Raw genomic sequence first — 22,268 nt, forward strand, 5'->3', positions numbered from 1 at the left:
GATAAAAAGGAAAGAAATTGAGTCATTTGTTGAGACGTGGATGGATCTAGAGACTGTCATACAGAGTGAAGTAAGTCAGAAAGAGAAAAATATCATACCTTAATGCATGTATGTGGAACCTAGAAAAATGGTACAGATGAATCGGTTTGCAGGGCAGAAGTTGAGACACAGATATAGAGAACAAACGTATGGACACCAAGGGGGGACATCCGCGGTGGGATGGAGATGGTGGTGTGCTGAATTGGGTGATTGGAATTGACATGTATATACTGATGTGTATAAAATTGATGACTAATAAGAACCTGCTGTATAAAAAAACAAAAGAAAACAAACAAACAAAAAATGAATGTACTAGGATCAGGATACAATAGTTTGCATGCACCAAGAGTGATGAATAGGGGCTGTTTAGGCTTAGCTTCACTGTAGTGTACTGTACTGTACCGCCTCCTATAATCATATTGTGTTCTGTATTGAGAGGTTTAATGTAAAAATAACAATGACCAAATCATATATAAAAATAGATCTCTGACCCACAACCTGCAACAACTTGGCCAGGAAATCAACCAGCCCCAGGAAGTCAGCGTGCTATAAGTCAGACTTGCAGGAAGTCAAACTTCTATCTCCAGTGATGGTCCAGGAAGCCAAACAGTAACCCCTGTAACAACTGATCTCAAATGGCCAGGACTTGATTAATAACTGACAGCTTTACTAATATTTGTCCCCAGCCTGCCTACAGCTTCCTCATGCCAACAGTTTCCAATCAGGGCATACATGAAACCTTCTCTTTTTTCCCCTCCTCTGCCTGCCTTTGAGTCTCTGCTAAAACACAAGTGACAGTGGCTGACTCCCTTACTATAGCAAGCTCTGAATAAATAGCCTCTGCTTGCTTTCATTTGGTTAGTCTTCATTAATTTCCACAGTATAAATCTGAGTTTAAAGAGGTGCTCCTGGCTCCAAAGAAGTGGTCCCCAGCACATATCCAGGCAGTCTACTTAGAGAACTGATCCAGTCCTGTGTACTTAAGTCTAAATGCAAAGTGAAAGACTACTAAGAATAATATTACTCTTATTCAGATGTTATTATGTGTAACTATGCACCCAGTGGTGAGGATTTCAGAAGCAGGAACCCCCATCTGTCCTGAAATATGTTGCTGACCTCTGCAATGTGTATCATGATTGTGCTGATTTCCTTTTATATTTACTTTAGATAATTAAACCCTGCTTGATCTACCCAAGGAGCGTGTATCTGGTCTTTCCATCAGTCTGAGCTTACAAGTAACACTGTCAATACAATGATCATGCACAGTCTGCTTCTCAGATTAGATAGGTAGGGCTTGTATATTTTGGAGAGGAATATAAAGATTTTTGTCTTCTGTCTAAGGCTAGAATTTATAGATAACTGCTAATGGTAGTATTTCTTAACCTAGAGCCAGGTACCATTTGGGGAAGAAAGGGCAATAAAGGCAGAGAGAGCAGCATAAGAAAGGTGAGGAGGCAGGAACATATAGAGCAATGTTGTACATCTCAGGAGCCTCCAAAATATGCCATATGGTTTACATCAAACTTCAAATGCAGACTTCCAACTTCTACAAGCTGAGGGAATAGGGGAAGGAAATGCTCTGAAGCAAACTTTGCCATGAGGAGAGTTTTTTTAACACCATTTATTTCTGGGTTCTCTTGCACTAAGAGGACAAGCAACATCTATAGCCAAATATAGAGTTAAAAATTTAACAACTAACTTTCTCTTTTAACTTATGCATTAAATCAAATAATGTACACATGCTGTTTCTCTCTGCTAACTATGCTGATAAGTGCTATATTGTTTGAATAGCTCTTCTTGAGTCACAGGTGCATAGGACCAAGCAGTCAGCAGAAAAACAGTCAGCACATCTTGACTGGAAGCAGACAACCGTAATGGCCAAGAATCACGGAAATATCAAAAGAAGTAGCGCCAGCCCAGAGAGGTCTCAGTCATGTAGTCCTGCCAACCCCACCCTCAAATTTCTCCTTAAACAGACCTACCCTCTTTCAGAGAGTAGGACACTAATTTTCAAGATGTTAGTCTGCTGCCCTCCTCATTTGCTGGCAAATTACTAAATTTCTCTTTCCTTTATCCTCAAAACTTTGTCCTCGTTATTCTCATTCGGCATCAGGGACAGGGACGGAATTTTCAGTTTTATATCCAGGTAGGTGCCACTAAACTCCCAAGACATCCCCATCTGCTGTTCTCCTTCATTCTCACTGCACAAGGATCGCCATCACATTTGACTCTAAGTGGGACCGTGACACAGTCCAGATGTTCATTTTCAATCATTTGAGACCTAAATTTGTCAACAAATATTTTCAAAGGGAACATTAGGGAAAACAATTATGTGCTAAATACGAATGTCTACTTCTCTCTTTGCATTGCCAATTCCCTCTCTGGTATTAATCACAGTTGCTAATATTCATGTCATCATCTAATAGAGTTCCCACTTCTGTCGATTTGCAACATATCATTCAAGTAGCAGCAATTTTCTTTTTTTAACCTCAAGATTTTTCTATCCTATATATATGCATCATAGAAAATAAGAAAGAGAAATGAAAGAAGGAAAGAAATATTGAGGGAAGGAGGGAGGGAGGCAGTTTTTAGTACTGCTTGATTAAATGGCTCAATAAAATCATTCTTCTTCTCTCTACTTTGCCCTCAGGATTACAAGATAGTTGAAGCAGTTCTGGGCTGAACATCCCAGCAAGACCAGAACCAGAAATAAAAATGGACCATATCTCCTTGTGTCTCCTTACTAGGAAGAGGAACTCTTTCCCAGGAGCCCAATAGCAAACTTCCCTCAGGTCTCACTGGCTGGAAATGGGTGACATGCCCTCTCCTAAACCAGTCGCTGATAAGAAGAATGGGACTACCAGAAAGACTTTATAGCTAAACCTTAAGCCTATCTGGATTCTATCCTAGAGTAAACATAAGGATTCTGTCAGTAAAAAAAAAAAAAAAAAAAAAGTTGAGGTGGGATGAATCTTGGTAAGAAATCAGTGGTATCTGATAATACAGAGTATTAACATTAAAAAAAGAACTTTGAAAAAATTTTTGATGAAGAGTTATTATTTAAAATTGCATTTATTTGACTACTAGTTTGCTTTAACATTTCCTCATATGTTCTGCTCTCTATTCTATCTTTTTAAACTCCTTTGGGAGGGCACAGCCCTTTTTGGTGGCAGTAAAATAGAAGAGAAGAAAGAAAGGAATCCAATCTGCAGACTGACATCGATATTAAAATCTCAAGGTAGTTTACAAGAGCCACCACGTCAGAAGTCTCTTTATAGTTGCCAAATCCACGAGTTTCATCCAAGCACTGCTGACTGCTCAGTAGAACAGGTGAGGCAATATGAATCCACAAAACATTATTTGCACTAACCATATCTTCATTGGCAGGTTGATGCCAATAGGACTAAGAAGTTTCGCAAGAAGTTTCTTAAGTTTTGCTGACAGCTCAATATTACTCCCTTGTAATTTCCTATTATAACGTGTTCTAGACCTCTCCCAAACTTGTGCCTAGAACTTCCCTAAAAGTAGAACAAGTTAGAGCACACATAGCTTCAACTCCAGTTACCCTTTGGCTTATTTTATTATGGGTTTTCTATTATAATATCATTAACTTAGGGAGTAACTGATGCCACTGATAGTGGAATCCACACACTATATTCTAATTAGACTATTAGCTCCATTAATTTGAACTCCATTGCAACAATAAATCCTCTGCAATGTCTCCTTATCTTAACCCGCTTTCTGCTAACATTTCCATGTTGCTAGTTAAGTACATTTAAATGATAATAACTAAATAATAATACATTTCCTTCTTTTGAAAAGATTTACCTTTTGAACAATAATAACATGTTCATTGGACAGTTATTGGTTTGCTTATCATTTGCTGATTTCTATATGGGCTATTTATATATTAAGAATATTGACTATATGTCTTTTTCTTATTTTATTTTTGTCTTTCAAACTTGATTAATGTGATAACACGTTTAGGAAGACTTTCCACTCTGAGATCAGGTATATCCACCTTCCTTTTCAAAGATCTTAAGCCTTCTGATTTTGCAGTAAATGTCAGACTTTATTTATGTGTATAATTATATATTTAGCTAATGAAAACCTTTCAAATACCAACAAGAAAATTACTTGGTGCAATACATTTAAATTGTAATAATAAATGAGGTCTTCCATGCACAGCATTGTCCTATTGATACTGTTCCTTTCTTTCACATTCATTTGGTCTCCCTGGATGACAACATCATTACTCACAGGTACTGCATCCACACCAATGACCACTAAATCCAGGTTTCCAGGTCAACATACAAAGGAATTCCCCCAGCCCATGAGAAGTAGGAGAACATTAGAGTTAGGAGGAAAGAACTGAGACTCAGGGGCAAAAGGATTAAAGGAAAGGTGACTGTTGTGAATGGTGAGCTAGCTCTGTCATTCGGAAGCTAGGGGTTAGCTCTATTTCATTAATCTTCTATTTGTTCTGGCCAAGGTCAAAGTGATTCCAGCCAGTCTGCCATAGCAAAAAAAAAAAAAAAAAAAACTATTTAGAATCAGAAAATAAAGAATTGTGGGGAGGCTGAAGAAGGAAAATATTATTCATGACTTTTTCTCAAAATGTGCATTGGTGGAGAAACCAGCAATCAGGGATCTCATAATAACTAAAGAATACACACCTACTTAACTGCCATAATTACAATTCATGAACTGAAAGGGAGGAAAGAGGTTTTCAAGAGTCTTTTCCCTCTGAGTATATGTCTTAAATATCTATTTTTTACATAAAGTGATTGGTACACTGATAGTATTTAAAAAACTATTTTCTATTTGAAATTAAAACCTGCAAATCAAAATAGAGAGATCAGTTAGGCTTAATTTTCCAGAGATAAATCAATGAAATTCTTCAACTATTCTCACATGGTACTCTGAGGGTTTTCATAGAAATTAATTTAAAAGTGAGAGAATTCAGGATACAGATGTTTGAGGTTGTTTTGTTTTTACTGAATTACTGACTAAACTGATTGGTTTAATATTCCATATGTTCTATGAGGGGAGGCACAGGGGAAACGTTATTGACAATTTAAACTTAAGAAAATAGACACCTCAAAATAGTTGAAAAGGCTGGACTAAGGACACATAGCTAGAAAGGGGCAGAATCAGACTGGAAAATCAGGTTTTCAGATTCTAATCTTGGTGTTATTTCTACTCTACATTTCTTTTACTATAAAATCCTTATTTTATAGGATTTTTATACTAAGGCAATAATAAATAATCTGAATTTTAATGGCTTAGTAATACTGGAGCACTAAGAAATAAGGTTGAGGATATGAGAAGATCAAAGAAGAAATAAGTTGTCATCATACCCTTTCATTTAATCAGTATGGCTTTGAATCAAAGAGAAAAGAGGAAGGACCCTGTAAAAAGCTGGTGTGTGACATTCAAAATTCTAGAGTTAGCTATCCTCGATTTTAAAAAGAAAAAAACCCCCAAACTTCTAACCATTCTCTTAGAGGAAGGCTCAACAGAAGAACATGGGCTCTGTCACAAAGCTGATCTGGGTTCAAGATCTAGCTCTGCCACTAACTCATTATGTACCTTTGGGTTAAGCTGATTTTCTAAGCCCTATTTTCCTCATCTAGACAATGGAGAAAAATAAAGCAGTTACCTTATAGGGTTGTTAAGGATTAAATGCAATATATGTAAAGCATTTAACACAGTGCCAGGCACAAGGTAAACACAGTGATGATCCCTTATTTTGGTTTAGTCACACTAAAGAGTACAGATAGTTCCATGAGGCTGCTCCATGATGGCAGGGGAAAGGCTCAGCTCAAGAACCTGGAATCCCATTCCTTTCTACTTCCTTGATCTTGGATCAGAGAGTAAACCCAGAAGTTTTATCCATGGTGATCACATAATTTGGCGACAGAGGGAAGTCTGACTTAATTTGCTGTTTAATCTTGAATACAGTAATTTCATCTGATTCCTTAGCTGTGAATTGAGGATACTGATAAGATCTCAATGAGTTGTTTTGAGGGCTACATAAAATAGAGGGAAAAGAGATGGTATTTTTGCATAAAACATGGGTTATAATTATTTACCTGCAGACATATGAATGGTATTACTATCAGCAGAGCCTCCTTCTCCTGCTATTACTACAATTTTTCAAGGCTCATTTACCTGACAGCCATCTCCTCTTCCCAGGGCAGTTCTAGGCTTCTTTATTATGACCAAAACAGACTTGTTCATTGGATATAATCACCCGGGATTCTGAAATGCCATGGTGACTCCTGCTTTATGCATTAACCAGACCATTACAGTTACTGAGTAGCAGCACCAGTTCACAATCTGTGAACTCTTAAAGGTTATAAGATTCACTTCTCATCTCTCTCTTCAATCCAAGCACAGAGTCTAACACTGAGAATTAAGTCCAGAAACAGTAGGTTGGTTCAGATTATGGAAGCCTTTTGTACCATAAACAAAAATCTGGATTTTTCTTTGGTGGTTGGTAAAGAGTAGCTGAAAGCTGTGAAGCACAGAAATGACATGGTCATTTTTGTGTATTAGAAAAATCACTTTGGAAGTTGTGTGGAGATTAGCAGGAGGCTTGGTCTGGAGGTATGACCTGCATAATCAATACCATCAAGAGAAGAGGAAATATGTTAAGAATTCTGCCTAATAAGGAAGGCAAGTATTGAAAAGAATCTTTAAAATATTTCTATCAATATCCTTAACATTTCAACTTAATTATGTTCAAGTACATAGAGTGGAGGCCAGTGTCATGAAACAAACTTTTCTCTGACATGAGTGATCTTAAAATACACACACACACACACGCACACACACACACACACACACACACACACACAACAATGATGCCTCAAAATACAACATGGAGCTTTTTAGTTCCAGTCTTTTTCTTGCAGCAGAGTCAATCTAAGTGCTGGCTGAAAACGGGAAAAATCTAGGAATTAAAGAAAACCAGTTTTCCCCATCCAGATAATTCATGGGTTTCCAATATCATATCTACTAGCAAATAGCTATCGAAAATAATGTAAATTGTTTTTGAAACTTTCTCCTCTGTGAGTTCTCGAAAGCTTAAAAATATACTAGGCTAGAAAATTACTTCCTAGTGATGTAAGTTCTTGTCTTAAGGTCAAAATATATATAGGAATGAACTGACAGCTTGCTTGTATAACCCCATGCTAGAATTCAAAAGGACAAATCTGATTTTTAAAAAACCATCTTAATTTTAAAATCTACACTTGGCTGCTAATAATATACAATTAACTCCCTCTTAAAATCAAAGGAATTAAATTGTATGACATTGAGTTTCAATTCTGGTTTATAATTTAAACTGAAAAAGTCTTATTTACATTGTCAAAAAGGTATCAGGGAGCAGTTTAGATTTTTCCAAATATAATTTCTGAAATAAAAGCCTGATTATATTTTGTTTAAACAAGTTACATCTCCATATACTGATTGAGAGTTTCTGATCTTCCAATCAGTGGATACTCAAAAGTTTTCATTTGCACTATTTGAAAAGAAAGTCTTGGTATGCAAAGTAGATTTGCAACTAAACAAGACTATAGGTGAATAGGATAATCTGCTTTAGAAAAGAAGTTTCTTGGGAGCAGGGTCTAGTTTTGGTCATCTTTGTCACCTCTATGGACATGCCATGCATATAGCAGATACCCAGCAAATGTTTGCTCAACTGAAATACTTCATTAAATAGAATGTTTTGTGTGAAGATGGATGCTGCTAACCATAAATGAACCTTTTTTTTTACAGCAAATAACTCAATTTCGTTTCTTTTTATGGCTGAGTAATATTCCATTGTATGTATGTGCCACATCTTCTTTATCCATTCATCTGTTGATGGATACAGGTTGCTTCCATGTCCTGGCTGTTGTAAATAGTGCTGCAATGAATATTGTGATACATGACACTTTTTGAATTATGGTTTTCTCAGGGTGAACCTCTTTTTATTGCATCAAGTTAAAAGTATTTACTTAATAGTTCTAGTTATTTTTAAAAATCGCATTAAAATTCTACAATTTAGGGGCTTCCCTGGTGGCGCGGTGGTTGAGAGTCTGCCTGCCGATGCAGGGGACGCGGGTTCGTGCCCCGGTCCGGGAAGATCCCACATGCCGCGGAGCGGCTGGGCCCGTGAGCCATGGCCGCTGAGCCTGCGCGTCCAGAGCCTGTGCTCCGCAATGGGAGAGGCCACAACAGTGAGAGGCCCGCGTACCGCAAAAAAAAAAAAAAAATTCTATAATTTAGGTTTATCACTAGTCAGACTGACTCTCCTTAGATAATTATTTCTTTAAGTTTTAAAGAAGAGTATAAAATAAATTTCTAAAATGGATTCACTCATTTTTCTTGAAAGAAAAAAAATTTATGAAAAAACACTTTTCTAGTTGAAATAAAAGAGAACTGTCAGCTCTGTTAGAGCCAGTAATAAAGAGCCAATCCTTTCTAGATGTTGGTATTGAGTTGGCACTGTTTCATGGACTTACCTAAGGATTTTAACAATGAAAAAAGTCATTAAAAGATAGCTTATATTAGTTGGTTCTATTATTGGAGTATGGTCTGTTGGCTCAAATGTATGTCATCAATGGCAATGAAAAACCTAATTCACTCTGACACAGTTATAAATGGATGTGGACTTTTGAGGGCCCTGAAGTACAATATGATTAGACCTGCTCTTGGTCAAAATTAAATCTTATCAAAAAATTGGGGGGAAAATATAAAATCATTTTAACTGAAATACATTTTTTATATTTTATTTGAAATTTTGTATAAAGAACATATTCATTAGCACAGGATTAAATTTGCTCAAGTAACACATAAAGTCATTTTGGCTAGAGTTTATGAAATACAGGAAGGTTTTCAAGCAAATAATATTCATAAGACTGTACGACTTTGTTAGCATTCATTAAGACTGCTTTTATGCATTAAAAAGGTGGCTGTAAGCCAGCTTTCCATCTTACATTAAAAATATAAGATACACATGAATACAACAGCTTATGTATTTAATTCAAAATTCATTTCCTTGCTGTCAAGTGGCAAAAGAAATGGAAGGAAAATTTTTGAAAAGTTATACTATGTTCAATATTTGTAATTCCTGTTCATTATGACTAAACTATAGAAACTATAAATTTTTTCCAGTAAACTGTTACCCAGTTTTAACTGTTTAAACTGTTATTAGTTTTCTGTCTGTTCCTTTTATCTTTCATTCTTTTGACAACCACGTTAACAGCATTTCCATGATGCCATTTTTACCAGTCTACGATGTGACAGCTAAGCCTCACTAAATTCTTCATAACACTAAGAAATCACAATTGCATAATGCAATTTAAACATGGTGAAAATGTAGGCTTTTCTAAAAGAGAAAATAGAAAGGTAAGAATGTCCTTGTAAGTCTATCTTATAATAAATTTCATGTGAATTAGCTTCCTATAAAATAAACGAATTTAAGTGAATAACGAAACAAAATGTAATTTAAAATATCTGACAATACTGCATGTACTGATGGTAATTTTTGCCATTCAGTCTAAAATGGAATAACGGAATAAGAACCTCAGAATTCTACATTACAATTTTCCTTACAATGAGGCATTTTAACTTTAATAAAATACTTCAACACATGTTAAGAATAAAAGTCAACTAACATTCCTTCTTATAATACCTCATTAATAGCTAATAAATGGTTAGTTCAGTTAAAAACTCTACAGTTGCTAAATCATTGCCTTTATTTATTAAATTATACAGCAAAGAAACATTATCTCTATTAATTTATTGCCCAAGATTTTTGCATGATCCCATGTTAAGAATGAAACATCTTGGGGGAGTGACCAAGATGGTGGAGTAGGAAGACCCTGAGCTCATCTCCTCTCACAGGCACACCAAAATTGCAACTATTTACCGAGCAATTATCCATGAGAGGGACCTGAAAACCATCAGAAAAGATCTTCTCAAGAATATAAAGAAGATCTAAGAATATAAAGAAGGAACCACATGAAATGGGTAGGAGGGGCAAAGACATGGTATAATCAAGACCCAGACCCCCCAGGTGAGCAACCCGTAAATGTGAGAATAATTACAATTGCAGAGGTTCTCCCCAAGGAGTGAGGGGTCTGAGCCCTACATCAGGAGCTCCCCAGACCCAAGGTCCTACATAGTAAGATGAGCCCCCAGAATATTTGGCTTTGAAGGCCGGTGAGGCTTGATTTGGGGAGAGCCAGAAGACTATGAGAAATAGACTCCACTCTTTTTTTTTTGCGGTACACGGGCCTCTCACTGTTGTGGCCTCTCCCGTTGTGGAGCACAGGCTCCAGAAGCGCAGGCTCAGCGGCCATGGCTCACCGGCCCAGCTGCTCTGCGGCATGTGGGATCTTCCCGGACCAGGGCACGAACCCGTGTCCCCTGCATCGGCAGGCGGACTCTCAACCACCGCGCCACCAGGGAAGCCCTATACTCCACTCTTAAAGGGCACACACAAATCTCACATGCTTCAAGACCAAGGGCATAAGCAGTAATTTGAAGGCAGCCTGGGTCAGACCCACTTCTTGATCTTGGAGAGCCTCTGGGAGAGGAAGAAGGCAGCTGAAACTCACTCTGGGGACATGGATGCTGGCAGCAGCCATTTTTAGGGAGCTCATCCCACCACAAGTACACTGGTGCTGGTAAGTGCCATTTTGGAACCCTCCCTCTAGCTTATTAGTGCTGGGACCTAGTCCTGCCCACTAGCTGGTGGGCACCAGTCCTGGGACACTCCGGGCCAGGAAGCTAGCTGGGTGGGAACACAACCCCACCAACCAGTAGGCTGGCTGCTATAGGACCCCCCAAGATTCCAGCCACCCTGGGACTTGGCACCATCCACCAGAGGACGCAGGACCCAGCCCCAACCCCAAGTGCAAATCAAAACTACAATGTGATACTACCTCACACCTGTCAGAATGGCTATTATCAAAAAGACAACAAATAAGTGTTGGCGAGGATGTGGAAAACAGGGAACCCTCATGCACTGTTGGTGGGAATGTAAACTGGTGCAGCCACTATGGAGAACAGTATGGAGATCCCTCAAAAAACTAAAAATAGAACCACCATACAATCCAGCAATTCTACTCCCGGGTATTTATCCAAAGAAAACAAAAACACTAATTAGAAAGGATATATGTACTTCTATGTTCATTGCAGCCTTATTTACAATAGCCAAGATATGGAAGCAACCCAAGTGCCCAACAATAGATGAATGGATAAAGAAGATGTGGTATATATTCACAATGGAATATTACTCAGCCATAAAAAAGAATGAAATCTTGCCACTTGTGACAACATGGATAGCCCTAGAGGTATTGTGCTAAGTGAAATAAGTTAGACAGAGAAAGACAAATACCATATGATTTCATTTACGTATGGAATTTAAAAAACAAATGAACAAACAGAATCAATGTCATAGATACAGAGAACAAACAGGTGTTTACCAGAGGGGAGAAGGGTGGGGGGAGGAGGGAAATAAGTGAGGGACATTAAGAAGTACAAACTTGCAGCTACAAAATAAATGAAGGAAAAAAAGAGAAACCTGACCTCACTTTTTTTTTTTTTAATCTGTGTTGTGACTTTAATTTCTTTTTTTTTTTGGTAATAAAAAGTTGACTTTTTAATTTGAATTTGTCTTTTTTATTTATTGGTCTGAAAGGCATTTCAAACATATTATAATAATATATTGGTGTAATTTAATTGGTGCAACATGCTTTATGGCTCCAATCAAAATTGGTTTTCATTCATTTGATTGGTTTGAGCCCAGGATAGCCTACAGGGAAAAAGAAAGCTGGATAACCACCCAAAGTGTTTGTATTTTCATTGGAAACTGATTTTTGTTTTGTTTTATTGTTTCTGTTTTTATTTTTAAATTAAATAAACTGCCATGAACTAAAAAAAAAAAAAAAAAGAGTCACGAGTATGAAATGTACAATGTGGGGAGTATAGTCAATAGTTATATAATATCTTTGTAGGGTGACAGATGACAATTAGTGGTGATCATTTTAAAATGTAGAGAAATATCGAATCACTATGTTGTGTACCAGGAACTAACATAGTGTTACAGGTCAATTATACTTCAAACACAAACAAACAAACTCATTAAAAAAGAGATCATATTTGCAGCCAACAGAGGTGAGGGGTGGGAGGGAGGGAGGGTTAGATGAAGGCAGTCACAAGTACAAAGTTCCAATTATAAAATAAATAAGTACTTGGGATGTAATGTACAATTTGATAAAGATAATTAACACTGCTGTATGTTATAAATGAAAGTTGTTAAAAGAGTAAATCCAAAGTGTTCTCATCAAAAGGAAAAAGACTTTCTTTTTCTATTTCTTTAATTTTGTGTCTGTCTGAGATGATGGATGTTCACTAAACCTACTGTAGTAATCATTTCATGATGTATGTAGGTCAAATCATTATGTTGTACACCTTAAACTTATACAGTGCTATATATCAATTATATCTCAATAAAAAAATGAAAAAATATTTTAAAAAATCTTACCTGCAAATAAAATATGTTGTCATAATACACACACAAAAATCAACTTTTGCTTTATTTGTGATTAGTGACTTACATGTAACAAATCCAAAAACATCTCAGTAAGACTGTTGTATGAATCTAGATAGAAATCTCTGCTGTCAATGTGGTTGTATGTTGAAATTTCTTAGAGTTAAACACCTTTCTTTTTTAGTTAAAAATCCATCGACTAATGATTTGTGGCTTTACGCCAAATTTCTTTTTTATGTACACTTCAAATGAATGATTGTGCCGAATGACAATTCATAAACTTGGCAAATGTACAAGTAAAGGCCAGAAACAAAAAAACCCACGTTAATCCTATCTATAAAATATACGGTCCCTGAAAAACAAGTAAAAAGTTAATAGTTCCTTTGTATATAATGCAAAAGTAAAATCTGAAAGAAACTTGTTTTGTCACCACTTTAAAGTAACAAGACATAAATGTATTGTTTAAATAAAATACTGGTAAATAATTAATACTGTTTAATAACTTACCGTGTAAATAAAATAAATTCTTTAATAAAATAACCTGTTTAAATAAGAGTAATTATGCAAACCTATGCCATAGACCTCTTTACCCTAAGTGCAGGTCCACAGCACACTGAGATTTTTAAGGGGGTCAGATAGCATAACTGTTCCTGTAAATGAGTTAATTCTAAGAGGTAATTAATTAAAGTAGAGAAGTGGCATTTGAACTGGGCCTTTATTTGTTCATTTGACAAATGCTGAAGTGCTTACTATGTTCAGGTAATATGCCAGGTACTAGGAAAACAAAGATGAAATGGATTCCCTCATTTTATTATGTGATAAAACTCAAAACTGTGTGTGTATAGATACATGTATGTGCTCAATTTACTTATGTATGTATAACTAAACATAGTATAAAGTAAGGAGAGCACCCTTGAAAAATGGGTGGATTTCAACAGAGAAGCATAAACCCCTTCAATGGCTCCCTGCAACCCTTTCAGAAAAATTTCAACTGCCAAAGTATGGTCTCAAGTTTCCTCACGATTCAGCCTCTAACTAAATTCCTAGGTGAGTTCCTCTACAGCTTCTTTATCTATGCTACATGTTGGCTATTCTATCCTTTCTTATTTTTTTCCATTTCTTTTCTTTCATTCATCTATCCATACATTTACATATTAATTGAGAGCCCATTATATGCAAGGCAAGGTACAGATACACAGCACTGAACAGGAAAAATAGGGTTCTAGCCCTTGTGGAGTTACATTCTATAGAATGATAAAGATATTGAACTAATTAGACAACTGTTAATTGCATTTAATATATACTACAAGGAAAAAATACAAGAGTCTTGAGTATATAATTAGAGCTTTAGTCCTTTTTTCCTTTTAGGTATTTGACTTCATGTGTAGTAACAAATATGCTACATGCCTTGGCAAAACACATACATGACAGAGGATGCTAGATAAGTTCTTAAAACATTCAGGGGCCTGTCATGATAGTGAAACTTCTAAGAGTCCAGTAGTCTGGGGCATGTCACAATATTTCTATCAACGTGAAGGACAAGTTGCTTCATCTTGTACACTCTACCACTGAGAGACATATGGGCCACTTTAGATTCAGGAGACAATATGTAGTCTATTCAAATGTTCTAGTTGGAATAATTGACTGAGTAACTCATAGTTTTGAGTGGATCCCAGAGCTTCCATGCAAGCTGATTTTGGGCCATATGACTGAGAAGATCCAGTGGTAGCAAAAAAATTTTTTTAAATGTCATGGCAACACTCTTAGGGTTTTGGAAAAAAGCCTGTCCTCTACTATTAATAAATATTAGCCTTTTGAGAAACAGTTCTGGGTTTGCTACTGGGCTTCATGACTAAATACCTGACCAAGGGACACCACGTAACCATGTGACATGAGCTGTCCTTGGTGAGCTGTTCAGTGTGGTACAAAAAAGAAAAAAGAGGATACAGAAAGTAAGAAAAATTGGAACTAAGCAATCATGCTCATAGCTGACATCCAGGTGAAAGCAATACTAAATCTGAAATCACTTCACAAATACTTTCAGGTCAGTAAAAGTTATTAGCTTGGCCTTCTTTCAATTTCTGAGACATGCTGTGTAAACTCTCTTCTTCTTAAGGACTTCACACATACTGTTTCCACTAGTGGTGAGGCTCTTCCCCTGCTTTTCACAGGGCTGGTTCCTTCTTATCTTTCAGGTCTCAGCTTAAATATCACCACCTGGAATAGGTTTCCCTGACCACACTGTCTAAAGCTCTGCTCTTACTCCACACTGTTATCATCTAGCATGGTGCCTTGCTTTTACCTTTTGTGTCATGTATTATAATTTTTCCTTATACATTTTTCTGTTTACTTGAATATTGTGTATCTCTTCCATTAGATGGTAAGTCCTACAAGAAGGCAAGAATAATGTCTGTTTTTCTCACCACCATATACCTAGCAGCAAGCACAATGTCTTAAACACAGTAACATTCATTAAAATTTGTGGAATAAATAAGTACAATTACTTGGAGTCTCATCCCTCAGAGGTGGTATTTAACCTTCTCCTCCTATGAACCCAATACACAACATTTTGCACTGTTCTTTTTTGCACACTGATGGTGATTTTGCAGACTTACCATAGAAATTCAAGTGCCTAAAGCCAGAAGATGTTAATTGGGGAGTTACTCTTTGGCATTCCTTCCTAAAACTCAGACTGTCAGTCTCTATAAATACTACACTACAAGTTAGGGCATAATTCAACATTTAACAAAGAAAGTTCATCATTTCCTATGGGTGATTTTGGCCTGTTGTTAATTTTGATAAGTGTCAGAGGTGGCTTAAAACATGGAAATAGGAATAAACTGAGAAATATGGTATATTTTTATTATAAAATTTCTGAGTTGAAAAATTAGCTTAAGAAGTGAGGTGAAAGAAGAGGAGATATAGCTCTGTCTTACTTTTAGGCAGTTACCGAAGAAGTCTCAACTAAACCTCTTTGGTAGTAAAAATGAAGTTTTTACTACCCTCCTAAATTTTCAGTTATGATTTTTTAACCTAAGTCTATTACATGATTCTCATATTTACACTGAAGAATAAGAAAAACACAAAGCAAAAAAATAACTCCTTAAGAATGTACTCATATTAGGATACTTCTTTCCCTTAGTCATCCACTAAATGGCATATTACTAAGAAATTCCTAGAAAAATTTGACATCTTCAGTACATGAGAAACATTGAATCCATCATAGAAACATACCCATCTCCCTAGCTGTTTCCACATGCAAGGCCTGGATTGGCTCTTTTTCTCTCCAGACATTTTCTCCTGTTCTTTTCTGAATATTACATCATGGGTTTCCTGGGCCTCTGTGGTAGGGAGAAGAGGATAAAGGAAAAGGATGACAGTTTGGAACTATCAAATGTCAAGAAAAATAAAGCACCAGTTACTCAGCAACAAAAAACATAATATGCAACTAGTATCTTCATTTCTCTATCATCATGGATTCCAACATCAGTACTAACTGATCATTTAAAGTCACTGTCATGATAAGCATCTTTATAACATTTACCTACTTTGTCTGGTCAAAAAAAGTTCATGTTTTGATTAGGAAATTAATTGTAATAGCAGTATAATTCTCTTTAGAATATTAAACAATAGAGTTTCATTTTGAAAGTTAGTATTAAGCTTCATCTTAGTTTACTATTGTGTTTTTTGTTTTTTGTTTTTTTTAATTAATTTATTTATTTATCTTTGGCTGTGTTGGGTCGTCGTTGCTGCGCATGGGCTTTCTCTAGTTGTGGCGAGCAGGGGCCACTCTTCATTGCGCTTGTAGGCTTCTCATTTCAGTGGCTTCTCTTGTTGCGGAGCATGGGCTCTAGGCTCACGGGCTTCAGTAGTTGTGGCACATAGGCTTAATAGTTGTGACACATGGGCCTAGTTGCTCCGCGGCATGTGGGATCCTCCCAGACCAGGGATCGAACCCGTGTCCTCCACAATGGCAGGTGGATTCCCAACCACTGCGCCACCAGGAAGTCCCACTATTGTGTTTTAATACTGATTTACCTGTAATGATGTTGTGTCAACTCACAGAAATAAGTTATAATTTGTATAGTACTTCCCAGTTTAAAGGTGCTATCACATGCATTTTCTTATCTTTATCTCAACAATTATAATAGTGAATTGTTACAGGGAACAATATTCAATATCTTATAATAACCTATAATGGAAAATAATCTGAAAAAAATATATATATGTGTGTATGTATATATAACTGAATCACTTTGCTGTACACCCAAAACTAACACAATATTGTAAATCAATGATACTTTAATTATAAATAAATAGTAACAATAGAAAAGAATAATGAAGTACTAGATATATCAACTAAGTACAAGAATAGATGTCATTTGCAATTCATGATTTTGTGACTTTAAAAAAAATAGTTCTTGATCATACATGAAGTTTTGTATTTGGGAAAATAAACCTACACACACTGAGGCAAAATGTACACCAAAACTCCCCTAAGTTTAATGTACATGTCTTTTTAAATTCATTTATTAATTTCTATTCCTTTTCTTGAAATGGTTTTTAATAAAAACTTTACAGATAACATTACTCCTACTGATTTTTCTTAAGAATTCATAAAAAGACATTGATATTGTGAGTTCTTGACTAGTATTATATTTCCCTTCTCCTATTTCTTTGTAAGTTCTTTGATTTTAAATTTCAGGAGTGATTAAGGTTGAGGTTTGGTATACTATAAGTATATATTTAGTCACAATGGTAATATTATAATGAAGCACTTAAAATTGAGCACTTAATTATTTTAATGGAGGAAATAAACTTGTTGTTTTTGTAATAATAGCACATGGTAAAAACATGTTTAGTACTATTTACACTCTATCTTGCATAATGTTACCATAGTAAAATGGACTTCAATCCAAATAATGGAGTAAATAAATGACACATCATAGTGATAAAAGTGGAATAATACAGAGCAAAGATGAAAACAGATTATAAGGTCATCTACAACTCTGCACAAAGGTAATTACAGTTGACCCTTGAACAATAAGAGTTTTTTTTTTGCAGTTTATTGATTTTATTTGAATTTTATTTTATTTTTTATACAGCAGGTTCTTATTAGTTATCTATTTTATACATATTAGTGTATAGATATCAATCTCAACCTCCCAATTCATCCCACCACCCCATCCCGCTTTCCCCCCTTGGTGTCATACGTTTTTTCTCAACATCTGTGTCTCTATTTCAGCCTGCAAACAGGTTCATCTGTACCATTTTACAACAAGAGTTTAAACTGTACAGGTCCACTTATACACAAATTTTTTTTTCAATAGTAAATACTACAGTACTGTGATCCAGGTTTGGCTGAATCCCCAGATACTGAACCACAGAAAAGGAGGAATTGGAACCAGGGATATGGAGGGCTGACTGTAAATTATACTCAGATTTTTGACTGTGTGGAGGGTCAGCTCCCCAAACTCTCATGTTGTTCAAGAGTCAACTGTACTAGGTCTGTCATTAAAACAACCTTGGTGTCTTTCTTCCCACCAGCGCCCTCAACACATACATTAGGTTTTTCATTGTAGAAAGTCTGGAACAACCAGAGTAATATAAAGAATGTATATTTATAGGTCTTAATTATCTCTAGTAGTTCTATCATATGGAGATAACCATTGTTAACATTTTAGTTTATAACATCCCAGTCTAATACTTATATATATAATTATATTTATATTATGTACAATTTGCTTTGTATATGATGAAATAAAATTCATTTTTTATGGCAAGATGAGAAAAGTTTAAACATAAAATTTTCCTTTGCCTGGTTGTGCTTCCTCCCTCCCCTTTAGCATGTGTTGTGAATTTGTGTTAGCCAGACCTCCTCAGGAGATAATGTTCCTTCTTAACCTCACAAAGAGTCACAACTCCTTCAGAAAGAAAATAACCTTCCTTCTTAATCTTGTAAGGGGCCATGATAACCCATGACCACTACTCGCTTTGTATGTGTAGATTTGGATTGTGTAAACTGTCAATGATACATTATTTGACGTATCACACCTTGTCTCAAAAACTTATATAACTGTGCATTGAACTCTAATAAGTGGAACAGTTCTCAGAGCTTCCTGAAAGACTATCTCCTGGGTTATAATCCTCAGGTTGGCTTGAATAAAATTTTCCATTTCTTTCTTAGATCAACTATTGAATAATTTTTTGTCAACATCTATATATGTTAATGCAAGTTCATGTGCTCAACGCATAGTGAGGCCAAACAAACTGAAACTTCGGAGTGTGGAGCAGAGAAAGGTTTACTGCAAGGCCATGCAAGGAGATGAGGTGGCTCAGGCCCTAAAAAGCCCTGAGCTCCCCAAAGGGTTCCTGCAAAGGACTTTTAAAAGCCAGGTGAGGGAGGGGGGTTGCAGGGTATGTGATCAGCTTATGCATAGTTCTCTGATTGGCTGACAGTGGGGTAGCAGGGTGGTGTCACAGGGTTAACATTATCAGTCCTTAAGCTCCAGGAGGCCTGGGGCTATGTGCTCAAGGTCAAGTAGTTTCTTCCATTTGTTGAGGGGGGTGGGGGATGTTCACATCTGGAAAACAACTCAGGAAATTTGCATCAAATACTACTATCTAGGTACTTCATAGAGGAGCTAAAGCAGAGGATATGGGGGAAGGCCTGTCCTGGGAAGGCCCCATGGGGTCCTTCTCGGTTACATATATAACTGTCTTATATGCTGTTTTGGTACTTGTTTTTGTCATTATATATCTACCTTTTCCTCCATCATCAAATAGTCTTCTAAAATATGAAAGGAATGATTTGGGGGAGGGTATGGGAGAACTGTCAAATACATTCACAGGACTGTCAAATAGTCTCCTAAAATATGAAAGGCGTGATTTTGGGGAGATTAAATTGTAAGCGAGTTATGGTTGCTTAAAAATCAATCTCTAAGAAAATTATTATGCATAAGAGTTGCCTAATTAACAAATAAATATATCCATGTTTTTATTAACATATACTTTAAAAAACTTCTTATATTACAAAAATTATATTTTGTTCTTCGTGTTACTTAGAAAATAAAATTCTCCTATAAATATACTTCCTCCTAAGCATTTGCTACATATTCTCCTAGTTACAGTGAGCTTTTAAATGACTAAACAGTATTTTATCATATAGATTTACTGTAATTTAATCAATCCCCAAAGTTGGGCATTTAAGCTATTTAAAATATTTCATTATTAGTAAGTGTATTTTGCAGATCCCTGAACATAAATCTTTGAATCCTTCAACAAAATCATGCTAAATTCATCATATCCTATTCTTATAAACATATCATTATTAAAGTCACATGAATTTCAATTCTCCTTTGAACCTCAGCTTCCTTATCAGCAAAATAAGGGGACTGGGTCACAGTCCTAGTATGCTCTAACTATAAAAAATTCAAGTTCTAAACATAGCAGATCTTTAATAATTGGGTGAAACAATTTGTGAACTCTTAGAAGAATCATGAGACATATAATTCACACCTTTCAAATGAAGGTAGTGTGTGTGTGTGTGTGTGTGTGTGTGTGTGTGTGTGTGTGTGTGTTGGAAGGGGACACACCGAACCATATAGGATGTTATCTTCCTGGAACATCAATTTCACTTCAAGATTTGGGAATAAAGTTTGCTGTTGCTGTTGTTTTTCCTGTTAAATATATTAGAGTGAAATACAAAAATCACACTAATTTTTAAGATAAAAATAAATTCTTTGAAAAAAATGTCATATTTCTGAGTGTGTCCTTTAAGCTCTGCCCCAGAAGTCAGGATGTATTTTCCACTTTTATCAGGAAAGGATGCAAGGCTCTGATTAATAGAATAGGAAGAAGACTTATCAGTGAACTCAAACCATTTCAGAACTGACTACATTTTAAGAGTAATCAGGACATTTGAAGTTGTCTTTGGCCCTGGAATCTAAACACAAATTCACTCCACTGACTCATTTGAGAACTTGTCAATATGTTAAGGTTTGTTTGACCTTACTAAATCAAACCTGTCCATCTTGCTTTTCTATAATTTTATGAAACTTCTAGCTCATTTCTTTTAAAACCAGAAGGCCAAAGTCCTTACAGCAGGTGTAGCCTTTCTAAACGTACCCACAGGGAGTATCGACCACTGAATATAATTTATATTTCTCATTCACTGCTTTATAATTTTGCATCCAGTGGATGGTTTTTACTTTCACAATCATCAACCCTACTTCAAAACTCCTAGTTACAGTGAGCTTTTAAATGACTAAACAGTATTTTATCATATAGATTTACTGTAATTTAATCAATCCCCAAAGTTGGGCATTTAAGCTATTTAAAATATTTCATTATTAGTAAGTGTATTTTGCAGATCCCTGAACATAAATCTTTGAATCCTTCAACAAAATCATGCTAAATTCATCATATCCTATTCTTATAAACATATCATTATTAAAGTCACATGAATTTCAATTCTCCTTTGAACCTCAGCTTCCTTATCAGCAAAATAAGGGGACTGGGTCACAGTCCTAGTATGCTCTAACTATAAAAAATTCAAGTTCTAAACATAGCAGATCTTTAATAATTGGGTGAAACAATTTGTGAACTCTTAGAAGAATCATGAGACATATAATTCACACCTTTCAAATGAAGGTAGTGTGTGTGTGTGTGTGTGTGTGTGTGTGTGTGTGTGTGTGTTGGAAGGGGACACACCGAACCATATAGGATGTTATCTTCCTGGAACATCAATTTCACTTCAAGATTTGGGAATAAAGTTTGCTGTTGCTGTTGTTTTTCCTGTTAAATATATTAGAGTGAAATACAAAAATCACACTAATTTTTAAGATAAAAATAAATTCTTTGAAAAAAATGTCATATTTCTGAGTGTGTCCTTTAAGCTCTGCCCCAGAAGTCAGGATGTATTTTCCACTTTTATCAGGAAAGGATGCAAGGCTCTGATTAATAGAATAGGAAGAAGACTTATCAGTGAACTCAAACCATTTCAGAACTGACTACATTTTAAGAGTAATCAGGACATTTGAAGTTGTCTTTGGCCCTGGAATCTAAACACAAATTCACTCCACTGACTCATTTGAGAACTTGTCAATATGTTAAGGTTTGTTTGACCTTACTAAATCAAACCTGTCCATCTTGCTTTTCTATAATTTTATGAAACTTCTAGCTCATTTCTTTTAAAACCAGAAGGCCAAAGTCCTTACAGCAGGTGTAGCCTTTCTAAACGTACCCACAGGGAGTATCGACCACTGAATATAATTTATATTTCTCATTCACTGCTTTATAATTTTGCATCCAGTGGATGGTTTTTACTTTCACAATCATCAACCCTACTTCAAATGCTCTTCATATGTTTACATTAAACATTGAGTTTGCTTTTAAAAAAAAAGTTTCTAAAAGACTTCAAGGATTAAGTAAAAAGAAACAAAAGCAGCTGGAGTTTTTCTAACACAGTGGTTGAAAGAAAATCTGATACATGAAAATTTGAATTACAGCATTTCAAAATCCAAATGGACTAGAATGCCACTTTTTCTTATAAAAATTATTTGTAGCAAGGCAAATAGCTATTAAGAGCAAACCTTGCCAGGGACTTGGTTTTTTAACTCCCAAACTAACACGCAACGTTCATAGGACACCAAATGATGTGCAAAGCAAGGTACACTCG

The 22,268-nt window shown here is 35.8% G+C and overlaps 2 protein-coding genes across 4 annotated transcripts in view; one reads left to right on the plus strand and one right to left on the minus strand.

Moving 5' to 3' along the window:
• The window catches only part of CFAP95 (cilia and flagella associated protein 95), a 111,024-nt gene extending 95,121 nt beyond the window's left edge, over positions 1–15,903 (minus strand). Inside the window, exon 1 of one of the 3 annotated variants that reach the window (XM_024738962.1) lies at positions 15,824–15,903. Coding sequence is in view for 1 of the 3 variants with exons in the window: in XM_024738964.1 (XP_024594732.1) it covers positions 15,824–15,883 (60 nt within the window). In the remaining 2 variants the exon portion in view is untranslated. The remainder of the gene's footprint in view (positions 1–15,823) is intronic. The other 2 variants (XM_024738963.1, XM_024738964.1) reach the window with 2 other exon arrangements.
• The window catches only part of PTAR1 (protein prenyltransferase alpha subunit repeat containing 1), a 49,199-nt gene continuing 42,790 nt past the window's right edge, over positions 15,860–22,268 (plus strand). Inside the window, exon 1 of the mRNA XM_024738958.1 lies at positions 15,860–15,930. The gene's annotated coding sequence lies outside the window, so the exon portion shown is untranslated. The remainder of the gene's footprint in view (positions 15,931–22,268) is intronic.

The sequence above is a fragment of the Neophocaena asiaeorientalis genome, unplaced genomic scaffold, assembly GCF_003031525.2.
Source record: "Neophocaena asiaeorientalis asiaeorientalis breed wild unplaced genomic scaffold, Neophocaena_asiaeorientalis_V1.1 scaffold249, whole genome shotgun sequence".
In the NCBI taxonomy this organism is placed as follows: Eukaryota; Metazoa; Chordata; class Mammalia; order Artiodactyla; family Phocoenidae; genus Neophocaena; species Neophocaena asiaeorientalis.